General features: G+C 40.9%; 1 protein-coding gene across 1 annotated transcript in view; it reads right to left on the reverse strand.

Moving 5' to 3' along the window:
- ccdc24 (coiled-coil domain containing 24) overlaps positions 1 to 15247 on the reverse strand; it is a 23411-nt gene continuing 8164 nt past the window's right edge. Inside the window, exons 4-9 of the mRNA XM_030402614.1 lie at positions 12191 to 12307; positions 11981 to 12085; positions 10050 to 10104; positions 5186 to 5237; positions 4607 to 4724; positions 1 to 1022 (exon numbers count right to left, since the gene is read on the reverse strand). Coding sequence (XP_030258474.1) covers positions 194 to 1022; positions 4607 to 4724; positions 5186 to 5237; positions 10050 to 10104; positions 11981 to 12085; positions 12191 to 12307 — 1276 coding nt within the window. The 3' untranslated portion in view covers positions 1 to 193. The remainder of the gene's footprint in view (positions 1023 to 4606; positions 4725 to 5185; positions 5238 to 10049; positions 10105 to 11980; positions 12086 to 12190; positions 12308 to 15247) is intronic.

A 15247-nucleotide genomic window follows, 5' to 3' on the forward strand; every position in this document is an offset into this window, starting at 1 on the left:
GTAATTATAACACTTTCTTTTTATTTTATAAAAGCAGGGATGCATCACTTGTTACCTCTCTTTACAACACGCATGTTCCAAACAAATATTTAATCCACGCAAATTTAGAAGCACTCAAACTATTTTCTTTGGTGATTACACAAAGGTCGTCTGTCTCGCATCACTGCTTCCTGGATAATGTGAGAGCGATCTGTCAAACTGTGGCTACTAAACTTTGCTGTTGGGTGACATCCTTCCCAAGATGACCGTTTTTATTTCTATCGAGTCCAGCGTTGCTCTTCCTGCTGCCACCTAAAGAATGAAGACTCTCAGGAGTACTCTTCCCTCTGTCATTGTCTGCCTGCACTGTTGTTGACACTAAACTACCTCTACAGGTACTATTTTGTGTCTTTGATTTCCCTGCCGCTGACACAGAGTGCTCGGCACTGCTGCTGCTGGTATTGGCTGCATCACAGTGAGGGGATGAGGTGATAGTATTGATGTGTCTTCGCCTCCAGGTTGCAGTGCCTCTTCTCACAGTCTGCGGTGACAAATCGAACTTTCTGCCTGGGCTGTGAATGCTGCGACTGAATGATGGATGGGTTTCGTGGATAGTTGGAGTCTTTGTTTGAAAACTAGGATTACAACTGGGGTTCCTGCAGTGGAGATCAGCACTGTCTTGCTCTGGAGAAAGACTGCAGTTGTGTGTGGTTTGAACCATTATCTGTTCACCGACAGGCCCTGAAAGTGAAGTGGGGATGTGGCTGTTTGCATGCCAAGAAGAAGCAATTCTGTTGCAGATAGCTGTTTGTGGTTTCCTAAGTCCAGGAGAAGCCGATACGCTTCTGGGCTGTCCATGAGTCCGAGATAGTGAGGAACTATTAATTAGTTTAACCTTTGCAGAGGTCTTGCTAGGAGGAGCACCCAACGGTGGCCTGGGTTTGGTTTGGCATCGAGGAGGTGGTGGATGTGGTCGCATTAGGTCTGATGTAGTATTTAAAGCTTTCAGCGTCTCCTCAGAAACCCTTTGTGCTGCTGGCAGACTGGGAGAAAAGAATCACAATGGGAATTAGATCAAAAAACATTTTCTTGCATGAAGAAAATGAAACGAAGAACAGTTAAAAGAGTTGGTTTTATATATAAATAGCAACATCATAGGAGCAGTTGGGAAGTAGCTATTTCAGGTATCAGCTGTACAATGTGAGTGTTACGCTGTCCCTCTACTGATCACCATGTGCAGCTCTTCTCATTCTGATGTGTGTTATGCGCAGTTTCTGGTTCATCCACTGGTCAGGCCTGATTGGAAGACCATGTATAGCGGGAGCAGGAAGACTGGCTCTAGCAGCTGTCTAAAGCCACGTTTCCACTGTAGGAAAGCCTCAACAAGCCACTCAGTGCAGGACCACTCCCCTTAAAAATCCCCTTAAAAGACCCTGCTCCTGTGACAGATGGAATTTTTCCCAATAGTGTATATGACGCCAATATCTGCCTTCTCCTGAAAAAAGATAGGGACAGTACTAATGTCGCGTCGTATCGCCCCTTAAGCCTGTTAAACAGCGACCAAAAGATTGTCGCAAAAGTAATGACTAACCGATTAAGTAAACATATTGGCACGTTAATCCACCCCGATCAGACGGCTTTATCCCAGAGAGGTTCTCCTTCTCCAATACTCGTCGTTTACTTAACATTATGTATTCCACAAATCCATCAGACTCTGCCGTTATTTCATTAGACGCTAAGCAAGCTTTTGACCAAATTGAATGGAGATACATTCTGCGACCCTCAGAAAATTTTGCTTTGGCGATAAATTCATGACCCTTTTAAAAATGCTGTATGCTTGCCCCAAGTCGTCGGTCTTGACTAACCATGACAGATCTCCACCTTTCTTATTGCAACGTGGGACTAGACAGGGATGCAGCCTCTCCCCCGCTCTTCGCTCTCGCTTTGGAGCCTCTGGCTATCTCCATTAGGTCTTGTCCTCAGATCGTTGGCATCGGTGATGGTATATCTGATAGCCCTATAGGTTTGTATGCAGATGATGTGATCCTGACTTTATCGGACGTAAGGTTGTCTCTCAGTCCACTTTTAAGTCTTATAAAGAATTTTGGACAGCTTTCTGGTTTTACCATTAACTGGGAAAAAAGTCTGTTTATGCCTCTGTCTGATGGGCTTGACTCTGCCTTCCTCAACAGTTTGCCTTTTAAAGTATCCACCGAGTACTTTACGTATCTTGGGGTCAACATTACCAGGAACCCAAAGCTCCTTTTTAAGTTGAATTTTGCTGACCTAATCGGTAAACTCAAAATCATGATAGATAGGTGGAAACTCCTTCCTCTTTCACTAATAGGACGTGTCAATATTGTCAAGATGGTTGTTCTCCCCAAATTTATGTATCTCTTTCAAAACATACCCATATATCTTACTACCTCTTTCTTCAAGATGTTAGATTCCATCGTCATTCCCTTCATCTGGGCTGACAAACCTTCTCGTATCTCTAAGGCGCACCTGCAGAAATCTACTGCTGAGGGAGGCCTCGGCCTTCCTGTCTTCCACCATTACTATTGGGCCTGTAATGCCAGAGCATTGGTTTTTTGGAGTCACTCTGCGGCTTCTGCAGAGCAAGCAGGCTCCCTCCATCCCATTTGGCCTGAAATTGAGACCCATGTAGCTTCAGTGCGTGCAGGTGCCTCCTTAGCAGCCATTCTGTTCTCCAAACAAAATGTACCTTTTAGATGTTTTAAGGATGATTTCGTTATGCGTAATACATTTAAGATTTTGCAACAGATTAAGGGTGTGTTGGACCTTCCTGGTGTGTCCACCTATGCTCCTATTTGTCAGAATCCTTATTTTAAACCAGGCATGATGGATGCTGCCTTTGTACAATGGTCCGACAAAGGCCTGACAGCCATCATAGATCTCTACATTAACGACCACTTTGCGACCTTTGCCCAACTGCAGACAAAATTTGGTCTCCCTTCCAGCCATTTTTTTCGATACTTGCAAGTCAGAAATTTTGTCAGGCAGTCGATCCCTCACTTTGAAACGTTGCCTGAACAACACGTCTTCTATGAGCTAATGACCAAACCCCCCACCTCCAAACGCCTGATCTCTCAGTTCGTTAGTCTTTTTAGTTTGGCAGCCCCATCTCTCCACATTAAAGAAGCTTGGGTATCGGACATCGGTGAGGAGATTTCGGATGTGCTGTGGGCTCAGGGGCTGACTAAGATCAAATCTTGCTCTATCAATGCTAGACTTCAACTTATTCAGTTTAAAGTCATCCACCGGCTGCATTTCTCCAAGACCAGGCTGAATAGGATCTTTCCTTCTGTCTCGGCTATATGTGATAAATGCAAATCAGACGTTGGGACTCTGGGTCACCTTTTTTGTTCCTGCCCTAAGCTTAGGATTTTTTGGCATGATATTTTCAACTTGTACAGTGTCATATACAGCGAACAGTTGACCCCTGACAGTCTCCTGATAATATTGGGCTGTTCTAAATTTTCTCTCACTCTCCCCTCTTCATTACAACAAGCTCTCATGTTTGGTATGGTCGTAGCAAAACGGGTTATTCTTAGAGACTGGAAATCGGCTTCCCCTCCTTGTTTTAAAAAATGGTTGAATGATATGGTTTCCTGTATTTACCTGGAAGAAATTCGATATACTTTGTCTGACGCTCACCACAAGTTCCTTGAAGTCTGGGGACCCTTTATTGAATACATTCGAAGTGATAAACTTGATCCCCTGGACTAGTTACGCTGGACTATATTATTCTGTCCTATTTTGTTCTGTACCGATTGTATTGTGCTCTGTACATCCAAGCCTCTCCTTGAACTCCCTTGATCCTGGCTCTTTGGACTTTTGCCTTGGACCTTAAATCTACCTCTGTACTCTTGATTCAGTACGTGGACTGACTTTTATGACTGTATTTTTTTTAAAAAAATGTTTATGTTACTGTGGGCTGGCAGTTTGTCTTGTCTTGTCTTGTTTTGTCTCGTCTTGCTGTGCTCTGTGTACTTTGTTGTTTTTCTGTGTGGTCTATACTTAAAAAACTTATAAATAAAGTGTTCAAAAAAAAAAAGACCCTGCTCACATCGTAGTACCTTCAACCAATATTGGAACTTCAGGTTTTCTGCTACTTTATACTTTCAATTCACTACAATTTGGAGGCAAAACACTTTTTACTCTTCTAAGGTTTGTGAAAACTTTAGTTACTAGTTACTTTGCATGCTACATCAGAGCCAAAAAAAGTACATTTTTTAAATTAATTAATTTGATCAGTATTCAGGTTAATAAAAACACTGATTCCAAATTCGAAAAATGTTTAATTAGATCCGATAATCAGGCTGCTAATTGGTCCAACCTATAGTTTACAGTCATGTACATACAAGTAAAGTAAAACGTTCTTTGGGTGAAAGGGCAAGTCCATTAACCAAAGGCAGCTAAAGCTGCTTTCTTTTTAGCTACTTATTTGTTGTGGGTTGTTTAAGTGCCCAAGCTTTCTTTTGTTAAGTCCTATCTTTCGTTTTTCTTTTCATTCACATTAATTTGGGATCAAATTCATTTTAAAATGTGCTTCTACTCCTCCACTGGTCTTTTTTTGGGAGTCCTGAAAGCCTAACATACTAACCTGAACCTGCTTTTCAAATCCCTCAGAGGGAGCGGGGAGGAAGCTGGCGGTGGAGCAGCCAACGATGAGGGGTAGAGCTCCAAGTCCATTTGAATGGCTCCTCTAAGCTCTTTCAACTCTGCACGTTAAATAACACAACAGCACTCTGATTATTGAGTCCAAAACCATCACTCTGAAGCAGGACTGAAATACACATTCAGAAAACCATCGGATGATAGCAATCACTGTGTGCATAAGAAAAAGAAAGTAGTCATTTTTCGAGCGATAAAAATTAACTCAATTACAGTTCCACCCAGACTGCTCTCTAATGTACTCAAATTAGTTGACTGTCATTTGGCCCGGACTAGATGGATTTGGCTGGAGTCCTCAATTGCTCTTTTTTTTAAATATTCTACTATATGTTTCAGAATGAGTTCTACCAGCTAATGGAGGGAGGGTTAAAATGATCAGTGTAACCATTTCATCTGTAAATCAAAAAATGAAATGGGTCGGAGGAGATAAAGTTATCTTAAATATGTGTGAAACAACAATGTGCCACCAGATGGCAGCAAGCACCAAACAGTCGGTAAAAGGACTCACCTGCAAGTGTAGGCTCTGATCCATCACCTTGAGTCTTTTGTTTAATATTTTCCTGCCAGAAAAAAACAGTTGTGTTACTCATGCCGCTTGAGTTTTCTTCACCTCACAGAATACGACTAAGTTCAATGTAGTGACAGTAGTTGAAGAGGAATAAGAGGCAAAGGAGGAGGTAAATGTATTAAACATAGCAAAGGGACAAGGAAAAACGGATAAAAATAAAAGTGGGAGAAATAGAAAAGGAATGTGTGTATGTGTGTGTGTGTGTGTGTGTGTGTGACCACTAAACGATTGAGCAGCAGTGTTCCATCATAATTTGGCCTCAAATATCTATATACAGAGAAAATGAAAACCATAGTGCTGTGTGTGTGTTTGTGTGTGTAAGTGTGTGTGAAAAGTGCTCCACATGTGTTTGTTATGAGTGACTGGCAGCCTCCACTCCTCATTTTAAATCAGCGCAAACACCAACAGAGAGCCTTTATAGCAACCACACAGACGATGCATATATAGTCCATTGTACAAACGCACGCACGCACGCACGCACACACACACACACACACACACACACACACACACACACACACATTCTCTCTCTCACACAAACATACACTAACCCAAACACACCCAGAGCCTGGAGATTTACAGTTAAAACATATATTTTCGGTCTATTTTCCCCGGTGGGATTCAGACCCAAAGCTCCTCGTGTTGTGTTTCAGAGCTGCAGACGGAGTATGTGTGGCTCCTCTGACAGTCAAGTGAAATCAACTCTAAAGCACACGCACGCCACACATGCTCACACATACACACACTATCCGAAAATAGGCTTTGTGGTCCATGTGGGGTTTCAACCCATTACTGTGGCGCTGTTTGCTGGTATTTTAGGAAAGCTTGTATGTTACTGTCATTATCTCAAACTTGAATCTCCAGAACCCATATTCAGCTCTGTGCGGCCAGCGTAACACCCCACTCCCCTCGACTGGTACAGAACCAGAAACAGCAGGACAATTGGCGCCACTCCTGCTTTAAAATCCAGCTGAAACCTGCCACTGATGGCTGCCATCTTTTTCATCATGATCCAGCCGAACCACCAGTAAAAACTGTCATCATTCTGACAGAAAATCTACCATCAACTGGTTTCAGCAGCTGCTCATACAAGCTCCACCAGTCAAATGCCAATGTTTTATTCAGTGAGGTCAGTGTATGCAGGTCATACTCTGACCATTGCTGATGGTTAGTGGTTAAAAGGACTGACCACATGTCCATCTTGTGTGACATGTCAGTGGAAGTATTCTCATTTAGCACATTAATTATTCCAAGATCATGTTTCCATTATTACTCAAGCCTGTAACTACTGCAGAGGCATTCAACCTGGGAATGAACGAGTCCTTTCCTCTCCCCCACTGGAGACAAGAGCCAGATGATAGTGGCTGTGAGAAGGTTTTTTTTGTCCAGTGTGAATTCGATAATGGGAAGATGACACCCTTCTGGCAACGCAAATGTTTTGCCCCTCTCAGGTGCGATGCTTTGACAGGCGTTGAAGTTCCGGATGTTGGCGTGGAAGCAGTTCGCCATCCGTCTCTGTTCAATCAGCGCACGAACATTGTTCAGTTGGTGTTTAGTTTGAAAGAGAGTCTCAAGTAGAAATATCAAAAAGTACAGACACAAGTCACAACTGTCACTAGTTTCCATGGCTGCTGTCTGGCAGAACAGAACTATACTTTATCATTATATATAGTCTATATATAAGATGTATTTTTGATAAACTCTTATATGTCTCTTTGTATCTGGAATTTTCCTGTGTGCTTTGCTGATTACCAAGTTATTTTGGATGTTTGCTATTATTATCATGTGGAAGTCTGGGATGGCTGCTGGAAAAAGCGATAGGCCAAAATAGGTCATTACAGTTGTTTTTTTATGATTATTATGTTTATTTATGATCTGCAGCAACAAGATGCACTTAAAAGGCAATTTGATCAGACCGTAATAAGTCGCTTAAAGCCTTATTTGGCTCAATTTAATGGCTAAAACCCTATATAATTGAATCAATAACAATCTCAGTGGCGTCAAACATGATGTTGATGAGAAAGTCAAACAATGCTTGAAACAATGTGCTGTACACTGTAATGACAAACAATATTTCTTGTCATTTAACACATTTGCGACCACTAAAGACAGCAAAAACTGCTTCAGACAGCTAATTACAGTTGGCCTTGAAAATACAGAAAAACACGTGAACAATCATCATCGAAAAAATGTGAGGGTTCAATGTTTTGTTGGTATAAAATCCATTTTTTTTTCCCCCAACACGTTCGGGCACTGGCAATTTAGAGCAGTGTATTAGTGTCTGATTGAAAGAGTAATGTGGTTTTCGTTTTCAGTATGTAGGATTCTATAAAGATTCATTTTACAGTAAAAAACTGAAATCTCACAGAAGATCCACAAAGAGTAAAGCCTTGCACCACACAGCAACCATCGTCCACCGCTGCAGCAAATAAAGTGAGTGCAACAAAAAGAACATAGCACCACCTTGAGCACCACCTGCTCACGCACTTAAGAGCAACTGTTCACTGGAAGAGACGATTCCTTCCAAGTGCCACATTTCTGCTTGGTGACCATTTGCACTTATCTTCACACCCTAAGGTTCTTAAGACTGGCACAACACACTGTGGGGTAAGGACACTTAATGCTCATAATGCCTCCTCCACCCTCTTCTACGCCCAGTTTTACTTTGTTTTTGCTTCAGCGAAAAATGCCTGCTGAGGTTTTCCTCAGACGCAGTATGTGCTATTTATTCTTGCAATGGGATTTTGATGTCAACGTGCGCAGACCATATTCCCTTTTGTCCTTTGAAAGACAATTGTCAGTAATTTTTCATCTATATACATCTTTTCCATTTTTCAACAGACACGCACATACACACACAGAGGCTACAGAGAGATAACTTCCACATCTGGTCTGCAGAAAAAGTTCCACATCAGGCCTCAGACTAACTCACTCTCTGGTTCTCTTATAATGCCAGACAAGCATGACAGTGTAGCTAGACTGCAGGCATGCATGTGTGTCCCTTTGTTAATGTGTGCGTGTGTCTAAATCTCTCTGTATGTATGCAGTAATTTGAGTGATTGAAAGGAGATCGATGTTACTCAGTACTGCAAAGCCCTTGGCCAGACAGATGGAAAAACAAGCTTAGACTGGGCCCTCGCAGGTTTCCTGTGTGTGCGTAAGTTTGAGTTTGTGTTTGTCTGCGTATATGGAAACCTTGGAAGAATTTCAGTGCCAACAGAGAGTTAGCAGGTCTACCTGAGGGACACAAAAAAAATAAATATTTTGCTAGGGCAAAGAAGAGTGCCCCTGGTTGAAGAAGAAAATACATTATGTAGAAAATACCTTATTTAATTATACTATAGTTGTGTATCAATTAGGAATTTTATAGATGAATTGTCTGTTTAACTATCTTCACACTGTGCGTTGTTGTAGACTAACTGTTCATCTGTGGTTTGAACACAGTGCAGTAACAAGGCACATCATAAAGCACTGTAGGATATTTAGAGCTTTCAAAATGGCCTTATAACAAAAGATGGTGGACACAGCTGTGGTTGTTGTTGAATGTAGATTTGTTTCAACAATCATTTTCTTATCTTGTTGTGTGAGAAAGAAATAAGCAGTTGCACTGTTACTGCAATGAAACATTATCTCCACTTTACACAAGCTTCCAGGAGGTGTAGACCAATCAGATCACAGCCCCTCCCAATCGAGGACGTTATTTCAACGAATGTAATGCCTACATTTGTTAACCCTTGTTGTTTTTAGACAATTTGAAAGAGTTGATCATTGTTATGGGAAAAAATATGGGAAAATGGGATAAGTCGATGACTTCTGAAATGCAGTAGTCATGCATGCTCTATTATGAACTAATAATTGCACAAGTTGGATCTAAGAACTGGAACTAACCTTTAAAATCCCCAAAATGTAATTTTACATTCTGGTAAAGTGTCCCTTCTGAGTTTACATAGTTAGACTATTTCCTTTTGAATGATATTGCAGCTACAATGAACTCTACAACAAGCAAGAGAGCAAACAGTATGCAGTATTGTGCAATGTGAACTTTTTCTGTATACAAAGAAACCTTAGAGAAATTTAAAGCAGTTACAGGGAGATTTATTTTTGTGCTGATTCGGGCTACAGCTGAGGACTTAAGTAGCATGAGCACCACCGTCTCCTGTGGCAAAGAGCTTGTTCTGGCAAACGTGTGCATCCATTTTGGAAGGGAGTGCATGTGGCTGTTTGTAGGACGTGTGGCGATGAGGTAATGCTTCTATTTGTAGTAGTATTTGTCTATGAAGCAAGACCAACATAAAGTGGGTGGTTCTGCTGCTGTCTGGTATAACAGAAGTATCCACTGTCGTACCACCGGACTACAGAGCAGCTTCTTTCCGTCATTCTCAGCACTTTGCCATAAAAGCACTTACATTTTCAGAACCCATTTTGGTGCCAGGAATTAAGAATAACTATATTGAAGAAGCCAATCTTCTCACTGATGGTTTTGTTTGCTCATGTAGGTCATTAGTATTACATTGAGTCTGTTTCATAACCAGCTGAGAGTTTCTTGCAGTATGTTGGAGGGTAAAGTGAGGCTCTAAGGGGACCAGCAAGTACAACATGGCCTCATAACTCAGGATGCTTACACTATATGGATTTTGATTTCTCTGTAAACAACTGCATCGATACAGAGAATCAATATTTTGGATTTGGCCTGCTTTACCATAAATAACTGGGACTTGGATCAGTGTTGGCCTGGCAGCTGAAAAACAAAAAAGATTAAAGAATCATTTGGTAGATGGTGTGGTTTCCATCCTGTTCTTCTTACCTTGAAATGCTTCACCAGCCTTTTCAACGCTTCACATTCCTCTATGAGTATAGCCCTATAGAGACAGACATACAGGCAGACACACAGATAGTGTATGTTTATAATCACTACTCCAGTTGTTTTTGATTAAAAAAAACATTGAGCCAAGAACTAAAATCTGGGTCAAAGTGGAAACTTCTGCATTTAACAGTCCCAACACTCACACACAGCCACCTTAAATAAAAGCTGTTTGTTCAAAAGCAGTAGAAATTAACCCATTGATTGATGATGAAAACCATCACACAGCTGAGGCAGTGACAACAGTTTAGGTGAGCTTGGTCAGAATTTGTCCTCTGCAGAGTTCATAAAGGGTACTGTGGATACAGTGTCCCATTTTTCTTTATTCCCCCATGCACACTTTCTCCTTCTCTGGTTACATAACCATCGTGGACTTTATTTCACTTCTTTCAGATGAAAAAAGAAACTTCTGCCCGCTCTGGGATCCATTTTCTGACAATGGGGCCTTTTGTTCTGGTCGAGTCAGGAAATGGGAGAACGAGGGAGAAAAAGAGAGAAAGGGGGGAGGCTCTCTTTCAAGGTAGCCCCAGTGACTGTATTTCCCTGTGGGCCTCCAAGTGAGGGATGGAGGAAGGAAAGGGAGGGATGGAGTGTTAAGGAGGCAGGGCAGCCACAGAAGCACAGAGGAGAGTTGAGGGGAAATTAAGGAGAGAACTGAGGAAACGGAGATTCCTCGGTGAAGAGCACAAATATGTCATGAACAGTAAAAACATATAGGACTCCGCAATATGCATGATATGTGTCTGCTAGTAAGTAATATAGATCTAAGATGAAGAATGTTTCTTCGTGTGATGAAAGTCAGTCTGTATACATTGTTGTTCCTGACCTGAGGGTCCAGACCACCCAATGGGTCTCAAAAAGTGTTATGACTTCATGATGACAGGGTGGTTCAACAAAAACAGAAAGGAAAGTTTGATTCCCTTGGATCAAAATATTTACAATTTCATGATGTAAATAGTACATCAGCCATTCACCAGGATAAATGGTTGGCAGTTAATGTTTCTGCAAACCACTGATATGTTCACATTTTTACCTGTCATAGGTGCATGTTCAATACTGACATCTTTACAACAATGTCACATGATGCTCGCGTTACATGTTTATGTCCTGACTGTCCAATCGGGAGGTGGATGGCATGGTGGTGGAGTTAAAGGTGAGAAGGCTGCCAAGCCAGTGACCGCAATTCCAGACTGCATGTCAACATTTATAAATACAAACCACTGGATATTTTTGAGAAAGGACAATGGCGATTTAGCATTTGTAAACATGACACCACTGGATATGTTTGCAGACCTCGGGAGCAAAAACAGACATTTCTGATGAGAAATCAGGACATCTCCAGCTATGTTTGTTGGGACCAAAACAGGTATCTTAAGCCGAAACATGATCTTTTCCCTCCCCTAACCAAGTACTTTTTGTGACTAAAGCTAACCAGAGCATAAGCACAATGTTATCACAACATAAATCAGAAAATTGAAAATAATGAAATGTAAAGTTTTCAATATCTGTGGTTTGCAGAAATGCACATGACCTACCTTATTTCTGGTAAGCGGGTTGAGGAGACGGTGCTTTGTTTAAAAGGGTCATGTAGAGAGCTTTTTCAATAATAGCTTTTTAAAAAAAAAATGAATGTATATGTTGGCTAATAAGTGACAACAATTGCAGCAAAGACCTGTCAATCAATAAAACCAGCACTTACAATCCTTTAAAATGACCAGTCTAATGGAGCCACATCAATAGTGTTGCTTATCTGTTTACCATCAGTCAATTTATCCTTATCTGACTCTTAACTCACAAATATCACTATCAGCCTCAGAAATCCAGTATCAGTCAGGCAGTAGACAGGTGCGGAAACACTGCTCTATGCAACTTACTTGAGTCGGTCTACCACCTCGTCAATGTCAGAGATATTCAGTTTGTCTCTCATTGCCTCAATCTCATCTTCGGCATTGGACTGAACTGAACACTGAGAGGTTGGTCTGAAAGAAAGGACATCAAGGAAAAGTAACCAAAAAAAAAAGGAGCATCATGCAAAAACTAGTTGTAAAAAAACATTCAAACAGTGTTTCATCAGCATTACTTACCTGCTTCCAGCATCACCTTCTTCAGGGTTGCTACAGTTTCTAAAACAGCTGTCAACGTGACCCAGAGCATAGTCCACCGTTTTAGGTTTGTACCGCAAAACAAGCTCCTCGCCTTCTCTATAGCAACAGCACAAACAAAGAGAGACTTTACACAAGTCAGTTTACTGTATCTGCAGCTTTCAGTGTTTATTTGAATTAGTTTTGGGCTGTAAAAGAAAAGGCTGAGACCAGCTGAATGTGTTGATATCTATAAACACAAACTTATAACTACATCATAACTATATAACGTACTCTTGTTATTAAATGTTTTTATTGTATTTCTACACTTTACAGCATATAAACTCACAAATCTGTAGAGTCCTTTGATTTGCACTAACCTATATGAAAAGTGCTGTACAAATAAAAATCGATTGATTGAACTACTGAACAATAACCACATTCTTGCTTCTTGCAGGATGATCTAAGAGGTGCTTTCTGTTCCATAAAGGCCACAGAACATGTGAATTTATGAGAAATCTATTGTGAGATATAATTTTACAATATCAACAATGATGGTCATGGAAAAAAAAAAAAAAAACAGATCTCAAAAAGTAAAAAATAAGGACAAGCTGCATTTTATTTTCTGAATGATCCGTGGGAAAAAGAGAAACAAGCAGATGGTGTAGGCAGCTGTAGGCGGGGTGACAGCGCGGTCAAGTTTGGTTTACCTTACAGCCCATACATGAGGGAAAACGCATCTTTTCGAGCCTTCAGACAATGACATGGAGTTTGTGTCGAGGTGTGTGTGTGTGTGTGTGTGTGTGTGTGTGTGTGTGGCTGGGTGGATGACTGGGGCATCAGGACCACACAAGAGGAGGTCAATAATATAAATCAGTTGACTTTTACAAGGTTCACACCCACTCACACACCCTCATGGTAAAAATCTGGTATGAGGATGAGAGCAATTTTTTGACAGCCTTCAGTTGACTTTACTTTAATTAGTCGGTGAGTTAGTTGTTTGATGCAAATAAAGGAAAGTATTCTTGGCTAATAAGTCCGGTAAATTACTTATAACACACAAAAATAATATCCAAGGGAGATAAAGAGAGAGACAAAGATGCTGGTCTGCATCTTGATGCTTTGGCAACAACTCCCTTCCTGACAAAGCACATTAAATTGAACTAAATTGACAAACAGAGGGTTGTAGTGCATTTTTAAGTGGAAGTGTTATTACGGGCAAGTGTGTTCGGTTTATTCAAGAAAGCTATTCAGCTACACTGGGGACTTAGCCTAACTGAACGATCAAAGGCCTGAAACACACACACACACACACACACACACACACACACACACACACACACACACACACACACACACAAACACACACAGTGCCAAGTATCAAGGTCAGCAAGTCTACCGAAGCCAACTTCAAAGAGATAAAGAGATTTGTGCAGGCACAGTGTGTGTGTGGCACAAACACTTTTTTTTGGTTGTGTTCCTACACGGCCAGTAACAATGGGATATATTTCTCCTTTGAACGGGACTTTCTCTAATCCATTTACATTGCCGCCAAAGCACTTCACAAGAGTGACTTGTGATGTGTCTTGCTCGTTGACACTTCAATAAGACACAGTGCTGTTGTGGGCATCAGACCTGTGGCCTTTTGGATATTGGATTGTCAACTTGAACATCAGGCCTTGAATTTTATCCTGCCTTTAAAGAAACTCCAGTAGGACTGCTTGTCAACCGAGTTGGTATTACAAGCACCAGTGTTACATTATAAATCATATTCCTTTGATGCATGCCCTATCTTAGGTATGAGCAGGGGACTACACTGAGGGAAGAATTCAATTGTCAATTTGAGTAAAAACACACACAACAATGCAACAGATTTAAGCAATGCTAGCACTGTGGCTCTAGGGATGGCAATGTTGGTCTATCTTTCCACCGCTTTGGTTCAAACTGAAATATCCAATAATATCCATGCAATTTTGTTCAGACAATCAGGCCCCTGGAGGGTGAAAAAGAACATTTGTTCTTTTGAGTGCAATGTTTTGTTTTGTGGTTAGGTTTTCTACAAAACGTTGACATATAAATACAGTTCTTTTCATCAAGATGAATTGTAATTACTTTGTTTTTCTTCTGAGTTTTCCTCTAGAAGCATCAAAAAAAATTTCAGTTTCTCAACACATCCATCTTTGAAGTTGGCCTTTACATACCAGTGAAGTTTCATAACCGCATCCACTGGTTGTGATGGTATTGCATTGACAGACAGACCTATAAACACCCAACAATAAATCGCTTCTGTGTTAGTTCCTACCACAAAATATATCCAGGACCACATTTTGCTGTCATGGAACAAACGCACAGACTCACAAAGTAACAAGTTACTGGCCGACGCTGTCATGGCCAGTAATAGAATTCATATCGTCCTCAACTTTACTTGTGTTTAGTGCTCAATTGTATGTTAGCAAGCTCACACAATAAACACCATTAAATATCTGCCATCTGCATTGTCACTGTAAGCAGATTAGCATCATGGATATCAGTTTGCATGGTTACCACTACTTTGCCTGAGTACAGAGTAACATAGCTGCTAGCATAGCTCTACACTCTTCGTACTGTTTTAAGATGGAGAAAATAAGACAAAACAAATTCAGTACATTTGTTATTTTAGTAAAATATTAATTTATATTCTACAGATTACCATGGTCAACATGGCAAAAATCTATTAGACTAGTGGATCCATAAATAGGACCAGGGATAATGTTATATACAAAATAAGCACACAAATACACACACAAGAAAACAACAACCCTAAAACCATGTTCACAAGTTGTAACACAAACCCAAACAGAAAAGAAGGAAAATCACATTAAAAATGATGTCAGCAAATTGACAGGCAATAAATGGTTTGCCACTAAAACGGAGAACAATCCATCTTATGTTGTGCTTTTAAAGGCCTCAGCAAAACCTGAGAGGTGACATGGGGCAACATTCCTGGCAGCAGCGAGCTCGTTGCTGGGATAGTTACCAGCTCATGCACAGTTGGCCTCTAACACACTCTCGCACATCCTC

This window comes from Sparus aurata, chromosome 21, assembly GCF_900880675.1.
Source record: "Sparus aurata chromosome 21, fSpaAur1.1, whole genome shotgun sequence".
NCBI lineage: Eukaryota > Metazoa > Chordata > Actinopteri > Spariformes > Sparidae > Sparus > Sparus aurata.